The sequence below is a fragment of the Sapajus apella genome, unplaced genomic scaffold (assembly GCF_009761245.1).
Source record: "Sapajus apella isolate SASKATOON/1434 unplaced genomic scaffold, GSC_monkey_1.0 scaffold95, whole genome shotgun sequence".
In the NCBI taxonomy this organism is placed as follows: Eukaryota; Metazoa; Chordata; class Mammalia; order Primates; family Cebidae; genus Sapajus; species Sapajus apella.
In genome coordinates this window covers 6,075,606-6,090,593 of record NW_022437035.1, presented here as the reverse complement: position 1 = coordinate 6,090,593, position 14,988 = coordinate 6,075,606, and the positions used below count along the sequence as shown (strand labels likewise).

At 56.3% G+C, this 14,988-nt stretch overlaps 2 protein-coding genes across 8 annotated transcripts in view; one reads left to right on the top strand and one right to left on the bottom strand.

The window, feature by feature from the left end:
- Positions 1 to 11,837, top strand: part of ZMAT5 (zinc finger matrin-type 5) — a 34,421-nt gene extending 22,584 nt beyond the window's left edge. For 6 of the 7 annotated variants that reach the window (XM_032256809.1, XM_032256804.1, XM_032256805.1 and 3 more), the window contains 4 exons: positions 1,568 to 1,630; positions 3,324 to 3,404; positions 5,663 to 5,774; positions 11,438 to 11,837. In XM_032256809.1, coding sequence (XP_032112700.1) covers positions 1,568 to 1,630; positions 3,324 to 3,404; positions 5,663 to 5,774; positions 11,438 to 11,567 — 386 coding nt within the window. In that variant the 3' untranslated portion in view covers positions 11,568 to 11,837. The remainder of the gene's footprint in view (positions 1 to 1,567; positions 1,631 to 3,323; positions 3,405 to 5,662; positions 5,775 to 11,437) is intronic. The other variant, XM_032256811.1, reaches the window with a different exon arrangement.
- The window catches only part of CABP7 (calcium binding protein 7), a 12,385-nt gene continuing 8,233 nt past the window's right edge, over positions 10,837 to 14,988 (bottom strand). The window contains exons 3-5 of the mRNA XM_032256803.1: positions 14,030 to 14,142; positions 13,560 to 13,713; positions 10,837 to 13,336 (exon numbers count right to left, since the gene is read on the bottom strand). Of these exons, the coding sequence (XP_032112694.1) occupies positions 13,209 to 13,336; positions 13,560 to 13,713; positions 14,030 to 14,142 (395 nt within the window). The 3' untranslated portion in view covers positions 10,837 to 13,208. The remainder of the gene's footprint in view (positions 13,337 to 13,559; positions 13,714 to 14,029; positions 14,143 to 14,988) is intronic.

Here is a 14,988-nt window from a genome sequence, read left to right as displayed (position 1 = left end):
CAAGAAGCAAATTTAAAACCAAAACTACATGAATAAAGTAAAGATAGGCTGGGCATGATGGCTCACGCGTGTAATCCCAGCACTTTGGGAGGCCAACGTGAAGGATCACTTGAGCCCAGGAGTTTGAGACCAGCCTGGGCAACATGGCGAAACCCCATCTCTACAAATATTTAAAAATTAGCCAGGCGTGGTGGCAGACGCCTATAGTCCCAGCTACTTGGGAGGCTGAGGGGGAAAGATCACCTGAGTCCAGGAAGGTCTAGGCTACAGGGAGCTGAGATCATGCCGCTGCACTCCAGCCTGGGTAATAGAGTGAGACCTTGTCTCAAAAAAAGAAAAGAAAGGAAAAATCAGAGGATACTAGGGTTAAGGTTAGTAGCACAGTGATTGCTGATGCTACAGAATGATTGTTGGAAGTCCTGTCCAGGCCGGTGGCTGGCCTGGCCCTGAGCACCCTGCAGCTGGTGGAAGGAGGGAAGACAGAAGCCAGGAATTGCAGTCTTGCCTGTGGAGCAGTGCCTGGACCCTGGGATTGGCTGGTGGGCTTCCTTGGCACTAGGATTTATTTAAATTTTGTTTAGCACTTTATTTTGAAATAATTATAGATTCACAGGAAGTTGCAAAGATAATACTGAGAAATTCCATAGTGCCAGGATTTTTTAAAGTATTATACTGGCCCAATGCAGTGGTTCACACCTGTAATCCCAGCACTTTGGGAGGCTGAGGTGGGCAGATCATGGGGCAGGAGTTTGAAACCAGCCTGGCCAATGTAGTGAAACCCCATCTCTACTAAAAATGCAAAAAATTAGCCCAGCTACTTGGGAGGCTGAGGCAGGAGAATCTCTTGAACTTGGGAGGCAGAGGTTGCAGTGAGCCAAGATCATGCCATTGCACTCCAGCCCGGGTGACAATGTGAGATTTCATCTCAAAAAAAAAAAAAAGAAAGAAAGAAAAAGTAATATACCTCCAGGCTGGGTCCCGTGGCTCACACCTGTATTCTCAGCACTTTTGGAGGCCAAAATGGGAGGATTGTTTGAGCCCAGGAATTTGAGACCAGCCTGGGCAACATAACGAGATACCACCTCTACAAAAAGATCAAAAAATTAGCCAGGCATGGTGGTGCACAGCTGTAGTGACACCTCCTTGGGAGGAGAAGGATCGCTTGAGCCCAGCAGGTAGTGGCTGCTGTGAGCCATAATTGCACCACCACTGCCCTCCAGCCTGGGTGACAGAGCGATTCCCTGTCTCTAAAAACCAAAAAATCCAAAGTCCCCAGACTCCCCAGGGGATTCCCTCATGCAAAGTTGAGACCCTCAGGCCTGAAACCTGGTCCTTGCCTTAGGCTGATCCTGCGTGGGGTGGGAGGGCTTGAGGTCACCTGAGGCTCGGATCTATCTGCCGGGACTCACACCTGTGGTCATCCCCTGCTTCCTTCCTCTGTGGATGGGGAACTCTTCTTTCCACACAGCTGTGCTGGGATAAAGAGTCTGTGCCCCTGTGGCTTCCACCTCCCGCCTCCCTTGTGGAGCCTGAGCCCTCTGAAGCCCTCCGCTCTCTTCTCTCGCAGATGCAGCTGCCATCTTGCTGGATGAGCAGAACAAGCGGCCCTGCCGGAAGTTTCTACTGACAGGTAAAGTGCTCTGCACAGCTCAGGTCCCTGCAGGGACCTGCAGTGTCCAATCTGGCCCACTTGGACCTCTGCAGAGTGTCTTTCCCGACCTGGGCCACCATCCCAAGCCCACGTTGCAGTGGCAGCTCCAGCTGACTGGCCAGTCAGGGCCTTTCCAGTTGTGTCTTAGGACTTCCTGAGACTGGTCCTCAGCTCTTCGGATCTAGAATTTGATTGTTATTAGCTCACCTAGAACAAGCAAGCCCTGGGGGATTACAAGTGAATCCAGGAGACACTCATGGGTGGAACAGACTTGCTGATTAAGTTAGCCTGGGAGCCCCGCCTCCTTCCCAACAGGCAGGACTTCAGAGAGGAACAAGGTTGGTGATCTGAGGAGGTTCAGGATCAGAACCAAAGATGCTAGGTGTGGATCTGACTGCTCAATACTCCGCTAATAGAGATACATATAGGTCAGAGAGATAAAGGGCCAAACATGGTGGCTCACTCTTGTAATCTCAGTACTTTGAGAGTTTGTGGTGGGACGAATACTTGAGGCCAGGAGTTTGAGACCAGCCTGGGTAACATAGCGAGACCCCATATCTACAAAAAAAATTGTTTTTTAAGTTAGCTGGGCATGGTAGCACACACTGGAGTCCCAGCTACTCGGGAAGTTGAGGCAGGAAGATCACTTGAGCCCAGGAGTTCAAGGCTGCAGTGAGCTATGATTGCACTACTGCACTCCTACCTGGGCAACAGAGTGAGGATGCTGTCCCTTTTAAAGAAAGAGAGAGAAAGGGATAAAAAACCTCAGTAGGTGAAGGAACCAAAGACAGATAATAAAGGTAGGAAAAGTAAGATAAAGCCAGGAGAATAATTAGTCTCCTCCATGCTTGCCCTTGAGGTCCTATGTATTCTCTAAGGGTTTGGCTCTGAGCTTCCTGGCAGCCAAGGCAAAGAGGAAAACTGTGATGATTCACATGGTTTGTTAAGGGAGCTTAACACTGGGGAGAAGTGCTGCAGCTGAACTAGGGAAACTGGGTGAAAGTCTAAGTTCCCCTAAGATGGGCACCAAGCCTGCAGATCAGGGGCTTCCCTACAGACTTTGCCTTGATGTGAGTATGTCAATGGTAGGTTACCCTGGCTCGAGACACCTCCAGCCTCCCAGTGTCTCAACACACAGTTTGGTCTTCTTGGTTGAGATAGGGGAAGCCACCCCAGATTTTGGTACCTTCTTGGCAAAGTTGCCACTGAAGGCTTTCTAAGGAGCAGTCCAGCTGCTCACATGAGCCAGGTAGGCAGGCAGAATACTAGGCTGGGCATAGCACGTGCTGTGGCTCGGAGTACAGAAAGGAAGCATGGCTCTTTCAGAAACACACACGTAGTTCATTGAGGCAGGGGCTTGGAGGGCTGGTGACAAAGACAGCCTCTGCAGAGGCTCTCGAGGCCCATTCACGACAGGCTTCAGTTGGAAGTGATCCCCAGCACGGCAGGCAGCTGGAGAAGCATCATGAGCATATGGCGTGATGGGTGAGAGGTTGCCCTGGCTGCTGAGTGGGCAGGGCCAGAGAAATTCCATTTTCTGTCCCCGATCAGGGTTGCTACTCTTTAGGCCCTGAAGTCCTGCCCCTAAGACTCTGGGACCCCTCATCAGGGTGCCCCTCAGCCCACACTGGGAGCCCCTCCTGAGCAGTGAGTAACTGTCTTCCTGCCACAGGCCAGTGCGACTTTGGCTCCAACTGCAGATTTTCCCACATGTCAGAGCGAGACCTGCAGGAGCTGAGCATCCAGGTGGAGGGTATGTCTTGGGGTACCCTGGGCTAAGCGGGAGTGGGGTGCCCGGGCATGTGGGCTCTGAGACCAGGAAAGCTGGCCTGTGCCTTCCCATCTTCCCCCCATTGGCAGCCAAGGCCCCCCAGGTTGACTGGGATCCCTGAGCCCCTGGTTTGGGCCAGGTGTCAGGAACAGCCTCTAAACCACCTCAGCATGAGTGGAGAAGGCAGGGATGTGTCCCCTGATAGTGGAGCCTGCATGGCTTCTAGCCCAGAGTCCTGAAGGTGTACCTTAGCCCCACCTGGACCCTGTGGCCAGCCCATCAGTCACTGGCGGATACACCCCATCCCTCCCTCAATCAGGCAGCATACCCAGTCCCCACTTGGCACCAGGCAGACCCCTTATGACAGTATGGGGACAAGGAGTTAAGGAAAGCACCTTCCCTGCCCTCTGGAGTCTCACAGCCTGGCGATCCAGGGAGGGGCAAGTTCAGCTTCCATGGAAACTGACATTTTGCCTTTGCAAAATTCACTCCTCCAGTTAGAGAGCAAGAAGTTCTGACTGAGATGGTCTTTATCAGTCTTCCTCCACAGCCTCTCATTGAACAGGTGGGAAAACTAAGGCCAGCATTCAGGCAGAAGGGCCTCACATGAGCCCCCCAGCAGGTTAGAGGCAGACTCCAGGTCTCTCAGTGCCCCCGACTCCCACTCGCCATGCTTCTCTGTCCAGGAAGCCTCAGGGTAGCCAGTGAGGGTCTGGGGCAGCTTGGCCTTTGCCCTGATCCCCTTGTGGGCCTCGCTCCCCTCTGACCAGTTAGACACTGCGGGCTCCGTGCCCTGCCCTGGGGAGCCAGTGGTGCTGTGGCTGCAGCCCTGGCACCAACACAGGGTTTCCAGGAGCTTTTCTTCCCAGGGTGGAAGAAGGCCTTGTGGGACCAGCCACTAAGTCCTGCCAGCAGCGGCAGCTCCAGCTCTTCCCTGGCCATGGGCTCTCATGGGACGGCTGGCCTGTGGAGAGATGAGGACAGGGCAGTAGGCCTGGAGCTGGAGACAATGCTGAGTGGGGACAGGGAGGGAGACGATGCTGAGTGGGGACCAGAGGGGCTGGGAACAGAGTCCTAGCTGGCAGCTCCAGTCCTGGCTCTGCCACATCCCCTATAACCTTGGTTCATGGCCTGACCTCTTGGAGGCTGCGTCCTGCCCTGTCAAATGTGATGCCTCTAAGAATGAAGCAAGATGACACCTGTGCAGCCCAGGGCCCCGCCCTGAGTGGGCTCCAGAGACCAGGCCCCGGTCCCAAGTGGGTTCTGGAGACTAGGCCCCAGCCCCTAGTGGGCTCCAGAGACCAGGCCCCGGCCCTGAGTGAGCGCTGATCACGTGTATGCTGATTTTCCTCTGGCCCAAGGTCCCATCCCAGATGACTGGCGACTCTGACCCCATCAAACGCTCACACCCAGCTTGTATGAATTCCATTCGTTGATTGGTTTTACTTCTTTGAGCAATAGGTTTTGTTGGCCATCTTATGAGAAGAAAAACCAGGGAAACTGAGGCTCATTATCGTGCCCAGGGTCAGAGACCTGGCAGGTGACAGAACTGATATTTGACTGCATTCGACTGCCCTTGCTGCCTCCCTGCACCCCAGATTCAGACCCCTCCTTAGGGCTAGCCTTTCTCTGTTTTGTTTGTTTGTTTTGTTTTTTGAGGCAGATTTTCACTCTTCTTACCCAGGCTGGAGTGCAATGATGAGATCTTGGCTCACTGCAGCCTCCACCTCCTGGGTTCAAGTGATTTTCCTGCCTCAGTCTCCCAAGTAGCTGGGATTACAGGCACCCATCACCATGCCTGGCTAATTTTTTTTTTTTTTTTTTTTTTTTTTTTGTATTTTTAGTAGAGATGGGGTTTTGCCATGTTGGCCAGGCTGGCCTCAAACTCCTGGACTCAAAGCAATCCCCTCAGCCTCACAAAGTGCTCGGATTATAGGCATGAGTCACCACGCCCAGCCAGGGCCAGGCTCTCTATATGCACTGTCCTGTTTCTAGCTCCCCAAGAGCTTGGGAAGCAGCCGGGGTTGTCTCCATTTGATGGGAAAACAGAGTGAGGCTGAGTGCTGGGCCCTCGTGCACAGGCGGCCTGGAGAAGTGGTCCAGGTGTGTCCTCCTGGAGGGTTGCTGCAACTTCCCAGGGCTTGCTCAGGGCCTACCAGTTCCTTCTGCTTTGTGGGAGGGTGGGGTTCTGGCAGGCAGGAGTGTACCCTTCACTTGCCTTTGTCTCCCTGTCCCCACAGAGGAGAGGCGAGCCAGGGAGTGGCTGCTAGATGCTCCCGAGCTCCCCGAGGGCCATCTGGAGGACTGGCTGGAGAAGAGAGCCAAGCGGCTGAGCTCAGCTCCGAGCAGCAGGTACCTGTCCCCAGCGTCCCCTCCCTCTGTGCCCTCGGGGGCAAGACCCCAGCCCACCTGCCCCTTCCTGATGCTCAGGAATCTCCATGAACTGCCCTGGCCCAGCAGCTGAATAAAGATGCCCCCACAGAGCCCCTGAGGGGCCATGCTGGGGGCTCTTGGGGCCCCAGGCCCTGGCCAGAGGCTGAAGGGTGTTTGAAGAAGCCTCTCCCAAGGATTGGTCCCTGTGAGAGTCTGTGCTGGTTGGAGGTGAGGCAGGCAGCCCAGCTGATTTGGCTGTACGTCACCAAGTCCATTGGGCTGTGGTCACCAGCAGGGAAAACAGGCTCATGAGGGAGGGGTGTGACTTTCTCAATGGCACACAGCTAGAAAACCATAGAGCCGGAATTGCATAGGGTATGAAGACAAGGTCCTGATCCCACTGCCTTTTTAAGGAAGTGGGTGGGGGGGTGGCCCCAGCCCTCGGGATGCTTGGAAGTAGAAGGGACGCTTCTGGGTCGGGTTCTTGGGGTATGTGCTTCATGCTGTCCCTGGTCTTTCTCTTTGAGGGAAGGGACTCAAGTGATAATTCCCATTAGCAGAACAGGGCATGGGACAGACGTGGGGAGACGAAGGCTGCTTGGCATCACGGCCAAAACCAAAGTGCGGGCTCCTGGGCTCTTCCTTTAGGGATTAAAGGAGGTGAGGTGGGTGGGGGAAAGGGGTAAATCTGTGCCCAGGGGCAGCGTGCGACTTTAACACATTTCCCCAGCCCCGGCCGCCTTGCTTTCCCCATCTTGCAACGGAGCATCAGACCTGACTACTTCTGTGGTTTGGCTTTGCAGGACAGTGGCCTAGTGGGGGCTGAGGGGACCTGGCCAGTCTGTGGGGTGAGGCCTTCCCTCGGGGCTCTGCCAGGAGGTGAAGGCCAAGCTTCTTGCCTTCTCTGTGTCCCGTGAAAAGAGACTGTGAGAGTGTTTTGGGGTTTTTTTGTTTTGTTTTGTTTTTTGAGAGTCTTGCTCTGTCACCCAGGCTGGAGTGTAGTGGCGTGATCTCGGCTCACTGCACCCTCTGTCTCCTGGGTTCAAGCAATTCTCGCGCCTCAGCCTTCCAAGTAGCTGGGATTACAGGCACATACCACCATGCCCAGCTAGCTTTTGTATTTTTAGTAAACACAGGGTTTCGCTGTGTTGGCCAGGCTGGTCTCCAATTTCTGATCTCAAGTGATCCACCTGCCTCAGCCTCGCAAGGTGCTGGGATTATAGGCATGAGCCACCACACACAGCCAGTAGAGGTGTTTTAAACTTAACTTTGTCTTTTACCTTTATTTTAAATCCGTGCCCAGTTTTTGTCTCCCCACCTTTAAAGTATATATGGGACAGCCATGACTCAAATGTTGGAGTGTGACGTCCTCTCCTCCTGGTCCTGTCTGAAGGATCCCGTCTGCAGGGGTCCTATCCTGTCTTTGGGCATGTAGGTACCTCCCTTGGGACTGGCTGCTGTCCAGGGATCCATGTCCTATTCCCTAGACTCTCTCAGCCTGTGTGCAAGAGGCTTTGGCTGGCTGGAGGCTGCCCAGAAAGTTCTGGCCCCTGCACCACTACTTGAACAGGGCTCCCTATGGGTCGCATCCTCGCTCTGCCACCTGCTAACAGGCTAACACCAGCCACTCACCTCCCTGCCCTGATTCCATGGTGTACTCTGCTGGGAGCGAGTCACAGAGGCCCGGTTGTCTCTTGGGGCTGTGACAAGGTTTCATGGAGTCCCTGCAGCTGAACTGGAGTGAGTGCCAGTGGATGGGGTAGAGACGAGGTGCCCCAGAGTCCTTGGCTGGGTTCCAGACAGATGCATCCCCACGCTGACACAAGACGCTATGGATTTGAGACTTGGGGGACTAGGGGACAAGATGGGGAAACTGAGGCTAAATGACTGGCCCCCAGTCACAGGTTGAAGTGGCGACCACACGAGAATTGAGTTTGTTTGGTGCTTACACTGTGCCCAGTGCTTGGGGGCATTCAGGGAGACTGGCGACCCCATTCTGCAGCTGAGGAATTGTAACCTCACCAGCAGGTGGGGCCATCCATGTCCCCTCCCTGCTTTCCCACCTTCCGTCTGCTCCCTCAGGGGATCCTCCACACAGCAGCCTTGGCCATGGTGCGTCCTCCACCCCTGGCTCCACAGCCCCATTTGCGGGGCTGGGGGTCGGTCACCCTCCCTGCTGCCTCCACAGCAGCCGTTGGGGTCAGCCGATGGGGTCGCCTTCTCACCTCTTGCCTCTGGCCTGACTATTGGTCCCACTAGATGCTCGGCCGCTTCTTAGATGCGGCATCATTTGTGATGTCAGGGCACCTGGTGCATGCTGTTTTCTTGCCTGAAACTGCCTCCCACCTCTCCGCCTGGCAGAGTCAGACTTGTCCTGGGAGCTCTAGCTGAGACATCAATCCCTCCCAGCCCCCCTTCTCCCGCATGGCCTGGGCAGACTTGGGGGGCCCAGGACAGTTTGACTGCATGAATGAGCATTCAGGCTGTCGGGTGCTCCGCAGGTGTTAGTGTTGCCAGCCTCTTGTGGGGACTGGTCTGGAAGCCTGGGGGACCCCCTCTTCCTCTTAGGATTTCCTCCTCCAGGGCACAGGGCACAGCAGGCTGCCCACCACACCTGGGGCAACCCTGCAGGCTCCAACCCCCGCTGGCTGAGCAGAGCCTCCCCGGTGAACGTAGGGGCCCTCCTTGTAAACGTGGGGAAGCGGAGGTTCCATGAAGCCCCAGCCTGGAGCTTGGGCTTATCCCCCTCCGCAGACTGACCCTGAGGATCTGCCAAGAGCAGCGGCGGCCTCACACACACAGACGAATCCCCCGGCGAGGCCAGGCCTGGCCCCGCTGTCCATTGTTGGCTCTTCAGATTGCAGCTCTCTCCCTCTTAATCTCTCCTTTGCACCCCTGTCAGGGCTGGCGCTGCCATCCTGGCCCATCCTCCCTCCTCGCCTCTATTTCCTCTGATGAGGACCGTGGCTGGGGAAATGTCAGAGAGTGGCTCCCATCCTCACGCATAGGATAAACAGGTCACCAGAGAAGCTACAAGCAGAGTGGTGCCAGACACGCACCTCAGTGTCCCCAAGGCTTCAACTCACGTGTCTGGTGCCCTGGCAATGTGCCAGTGTGTGTGATCAGGCATGGGGTATGCACATCTACTAGCAGGGACCCCAGGGCAGGCAGGGACACGGGGCTGAGGCTTGGACCCAGGAGGTCCCAGCTTCCTGGGAATCTGCCCCATTTTCTAGAGGAAGGGCCTGAGGCTCACGGGAAGGGGCTCCCCAGGATCATACCCTCCCAGGGGGGATCCCCACTGTCCCTGTGGCCCTGCAGGGAGCCCAGGCTTGGCTGGCAGCTGGGGCACTCCCTTCCGGCAACTGCGGAGCATCCCCGCCTTCTCTGCGGCTGGCGGAGTTTATGAAATCTCCCCAGTGCCATAAATCATGTCAAGAGCTGCCTTCTGCGCTTTCTAGCAGGCAGCGAGCCACAAAGCAGGGGATGTCCCTGTCCTCTCACACCTGGGGGTCCTGGAGACTGCACCCAGGGCTCCGTGCAGCTGTGGTAGTGGCAGTGACTCTACATGGCAGGTCTGGCAGAGAGGGGCTGGCTGGGTGGGTGTAGTGGGGGAAACTCCCAGGGCTCCTGACCCTGGCTCCCCGCCTCCCCCTCGGAGGTCAGAGGCCTCTCCAAACCTCTCTTGGCAGGCAAGCCCTTCTCTCTCTGCAGAGGGCTGGCCACTGGGCCCCTGAGCCTGCTGGGAGCTGCCAGGGCCTCACCTTGCCTGAAGGCTGGGTGTTGGGGTATGGGGGTGTGCCGGAACAGAGGGAGCTGAAGTGGGAGGGCAGTGTCTGCAGCCGATGTGCAGCTTGCATTCCAGGCCCTCAGGCCTCATCCCAACGGTGTCACTTGGTCACGTGACTGACTCCTTGTACTTCAGTTTCCTCACTTATAAAATGGGGTTCACCTGAGGATTTTTTTGGTTTTGGAGATGGAGTTTCACTCTTGTTACCCAGGCTGGAGTGCAATGGCGCAATCTCAGCTCACCGCAACCTCACTTCCGGGGTTCAAGCAACTCTCCTGCTTCAGTCTCCCAAGTAGCTGGGATTACTGACAGGCATGCGCCACCATGCCTGGCTAATTTTGTATTTTTAGTAGAGATGGGGTTTTACCGTGTTGGTCAGGCTGGTTCCGAACTCCCGACCTCAGGTGATCAGCCCATCTCGGCCTCCCAAAGTGCTGGGATTATAGGCGTGAGCCACCATGCCAAGCCCACCTGAGAATTCTTTTTTTTTTCCCTCAGGTTGAACCACCTGAGGATTCTTAAGGTTTCTCTGGCTCATGGTGTGTGGCCCAGAATAGTGCCTGGTCAGTAAGATCTTTCAGCATTGCTGTTGGTCATTCCACAGTCACTGGGTGGCCTCCTGGCACCAGGCCTGGCCCTGAGCATTGGGGTACAGATACACCCTACCCCAACCCTATGGTCTACTCCTCTGAGGACACCAGTCGTGTGCAGGAGACAGATGAGCTCCTGCCTGAATGTCGATGGCGGGTGCATGGCACTCTCTGCTGAGCACGTGCACATGTACTCCATCAGTCCCCCACAGGTGGGCACGAAGGTTATTTCCACTGTCTCAAAGTTATTACTGTAACTGTTTCTGCCACAACCCTGCTTTTTCCTTGGGCTCAGTTCCCAGAGGTGAGGTTGCTGGCTCAAAGGGTCTGCATGTTTTCGAGGCTCTGCCTTCCAGAAAGGTTGTGTATAAGCAGCTGGGGTGATGGGAGTTCAAAGTGCTTTGAAGCCTGAGCGGGGCCCTGTGGCCCCAGAGAAGCAGCCTGGGTGGGCCCCAAGTCCAGAAGGATCCAGGTAGAAGAATGGAGGGGCCACTGCTGGGCCTTGGCAGGGTGCCCCGGGCTGGGCACGGAGGATGCCTCTCCTAGGGCAAGTACTTAAATGGACCTTGAGTTCCAGGGGAGGTGGCTCAGGGTGGACATTGAGGAAGAGGAGAGTGAGTAGCATGAGAAATGAGGCTTTTAAAAAAAATTTTAGACACGATTTTTTTCTGATTTCAAAGGCTTGTGTGCTTGTAAAACTTTTGAGAAGTATAAAGAAGTAAAAATGTCACCCGTCATGGCACCACTCAGATAGAACCACTGTTAACATTTTGCTATGTCTTCCAGGATTTTTTTATGCATTTATATATTTTATATATTTTTAAACAAAAATAGTATCATGCTATATACATTATTTTATAAGCTGCTTTCTCTCCCTACTCACACAGTATGTTTCTCATCAGTGCATATAAGTCTGCCTCCATTCTTACACAGGCTGCATAGCATTCTCTGCTGTGGACGTGCAAATGTATTTAATCAGTCCCCTACAGGTGGACACGAAGCTTATTTCCATTGTCTTGCGGCTGTCCCCATGGCTGTGTCTGCCCACAACCCCGCTATTTCCTTGGTCTCAGTTCCTAGAAGTGAGGTTGCTGGCTCAAAGGGTCTGCATGTTTTCGAGGCTCTGTCTTCCAGAAAAGTCGTGCAGGCAGCTGACCCTTCCCACAGCCAGGGTGGCGAGGCAGGTGGGCTGGGGGTGGCAGGTGGCATAAGTCTAGGCAGTACCTGACTCTAATTCTCCACCCTTCTCTCTCTCTCTCTAGGGCCGAACCCATCAGAACTACTGTCTTTCAGTACCCTGTGGGCTGGCCACCAGTCCAGGAGCTGCCCCCATCCCTGCGGGCACCCCCACCAGGGGGTTGGCCCCTGCAGCCCAGAGTCCAATGGGGCTGAGCCCCTCGCCCCCAACTGACCCCCACGTGCTTACTTTTCATCAGTCACAATACGAAGCCAAGCCCTGTTCCTGCTATGCCCCACGGAGGCTCGGAGACCATCGGCCTGGCCTCACAGGCTCAGGACGTGCCCATGCCAAATCCAGCCCTGGTCCTGGGTCTATGCCAGGGAGCCCCCGACTCACTCTCTTCCAGCCACCCCCCTCCTTCCTTCTTAAGAAGCTGAGGGAGAAAACTTCTAGATGTTTATAAAGAAAATCTGTCACCACGATGGTCTGGCTATGCTTCCCAACGCCGGGTGCTCTGAGCTCTGTTCTCCAGCCCCTGGCAGAGGTCAGGCAGGGTGGGGATGAGATGAGAGTCTCCTCAGGTGACCCACGCTCACTCCCTTCTCCCTTGGGACCAGCAGAGGCTCAGCACAGCCAGGGAGAGGGTGTGCCAGGGTGGCTGTGCCCGTTGCCTGGTAAGAAGTGACTCTAGGCCTGAGGAGCCAATGGACTCTGCCTGTCATCCCAGCCCTGGAAGAATCCACAGCCCCCGTGTCTGCCATGCTGAGCTGGTGCCCAAGTGTTTGGGATGACACAGCTGGGGCATGGGAGCAGGGTCTCCCGCCTTGAGGGCACAGAGAAGTGGGAGGACGCAGGAGGGCAGGCCGTGGGCTGGGAGAGTGGCCTGGCGCAGCCTCTTGGCACCGAGAGTGCGGGGCTGTGCCAGTTTCTTGGCCCAGGAGGTAGTATAGAGCCCTCCCAAGGGTCAGCCCTGGACAAGCCCCCTGGTGGAGGCTGCTCAGAGCCTTCAGGCCCCTGCTTTGCCTCCTTCCTCAGCTAGACTACAGTTCTAGGCTCTAGGCTGGGGTGGTGGATGAGTGGCCTTGGTTGCTGGGCCTCTGGTGGGAGGGCCAGAAAGTAGGGGGCTGCAGGGCCACCTCAGATACCCATCTTCCACGAGCTTCTGCCTTTCCTGAAAATCCCTGTGGAAGGAGGAACTGAGGCCAAGTCTTGGGCTCTGGAGCCTCAGGTTCCTCACCTGTGAAATGGGCTGGCCCAGCAGGTACATGAAGAGGGGCTGGGCTAGGGTCTAACACAGGTCGGAGGAAGGGACCCAGGAGAAGACCAGGGGCCTCCTCAGGCCATGCCAGGCAGCACGGCCCAGGACACCCTGGCTTCCCACCCTCCCCCAGGAGGCTTTCTGCCCCCACACTTCCTAGTGCCCAGGCAGGCTTCAGGGACCAGGGCCGGGTTGGCTGTGTGGCCCCAGATAGGCCACCATCTCCAGGCACAGGGTGCCCCCTCCTACCCAAGGGACCACAGCAGCAACTGGGTCCTGGGGGTTCCTGTGCAAATTCCTCCTCAATTTCCCAGGAGCCCCTGGACGGTAGGAAGAGTGAGTACTCCACACAGGCCAGGGTAGGGACAGGGTGGCGCCAGGGCCATCCACAGAGCCACCACCAGGCCCTCCACAGCCAGGCCACAGCTCCAGGTGAGGCCCATGGGGTGGGTGGGGAGGGCTCGCCAGATACCCAGGCCCTGAAGTACACACAGGTGGCAGCCCAGGGAGCTGGCCAAGGGAGGGGCTGCAGGCGGTGGTGGTGTGGGGTGGGCCTCAGGCACCACATGCGGTGGATGGGGCGTCCAGGTGGCGCCTACTTCATGCCACTGCGCAGCACCTGGTTGGCCGCAATGAGCATGACGCTGATGATGAAGGCGATGGCAAAGGCGCAGATGAGACTCTTGCGCACGCACGTTTGGCGGATCTGCTGGTTGGAGCAGGCTGTGGCCACCCGGGGGGCACCAGGGAAACAGAAGTGGACATCGAGGCGATGGAGTCAGGAGCCACCTGCCCTTCGGCACATGGGCTCATCCCAGGGGTGCCCCACTGGGACAGAGGCTCAGAACCAGCAAGGAGGCCCCCAGCCCCCCTCTGCCTACAGACCCCCCGCTCATCCCTCTGGTCAAGCTGTTGAGCCCACCCATGGGGTTCCAGGGCCACTCACTCTCCACGTCCACGGGGCACTCCTCAGCTGGGCCCAGGTGGCTCTCCTCCTCCGTCATGATGATGTTCTCGATGTCCTTCATGGACAGGTGCTCGCAGAAGGTGTCGTAGAGCAGCCGCTTCAGCTCATCCACCGTCAGCTTCTGCATGTCGCACTTGCAGAGGGGGAAAGCACAGTGGTCTGACAGCCGCCACGGTCCCCACCCAGCACCCTGAGGCCACAGGGGCCCAATGACCGGCCTCCAGATTCAGGGGTAGGGGGCTGGAAAACACTTGCTCCATTCCCCCAGAGAGTCCTTGACCAACACCAGCCTCCCTAGGGAGCCCAAGGCCCTCTGGAGATGAACTGTCCAGTGGACACAAGCCTGGAGTGGTCATCCCCCGTTTACAGTGTGGACCCAGCCATTCACTGGCCCCAGAACAGCACTCCACAGTGTGCACAGCCCTGGGTCCCAACTAGCCAGGGCATACCTTCCAGAAGACAGTGTCAAAGTCAGTGCCATGGAACTTCTCTGGGATCCCTGAAGTGGAGAGTTTGGGTCCCAGGAGGGTCACAAACTCCTCAAAGTCCACTTGACCATCACCTGCAGGAGGCACAGGGCCCATCAGTGGGTCAGGCCCAGGCTCACAGCCCAGGCCCCAGAGGACCTGGGATGGAGTCCTGATATACCTTGGGCCTCTTGGATGACCTCAGGCAGGTGACCCCCTTCTCTGAGCCTTGAGTCAGTGTCAGGGGCATCTACCAAGTGCCAGGCTCTGGGCTGATGCCGAAGCCACCCAGTACGATGAGGGCGTACGAGGGGAGGTGGAGGTAGACAGCAGGTGGGCCATGACTTTCCTATTTCTCCCAGAACCCTCCATTGCTCCAAGCACCCTGTGGCCGTCCTGGGGTGGGTGTAGAGCCCTACACTCTCCACCATACAGACAGGAACTGGAGCTCAGAGTGGGCAACCTGCCCAGGTTGTTACCTGGTGTCTGGATGGAGAATAGGAAACGAAGGGCACAGGGGCTTGGCATTACCATTTCTTCCTATGAACTATCCCTTAATAAATGCCAGGTGGCAAACACAAGCAAAGTAGCGATTTTCTCTCAGGTGGTGGGAACTGGAGTATTTATTGCATCCTTTTACTTTTCTGTACTTTAAAACTTCTCAGCTGAGCACGGTGGCTCACGCCTGTAATCCTGCACTTGGGAGGCCGAGGCAGGCGGATCATGAGGTCAGGAGTTCGAGACCAGCCTGACCAATATGGTGAAACCCCGTCTCTACTAAAAATACAAAAATTAGCCGGGCGTGGTGGCGGGTGCCCATAATCGAAGCTACTCAGAAGGCTGAGGCAGGAGAATCGCTTGAACCCAGGAGGTGGAGGTTGCAGTGAGCCAATCGTGCCACTGCACTCCAGCCTGGGTGACAGAGCGAGACTGTCTCAAAA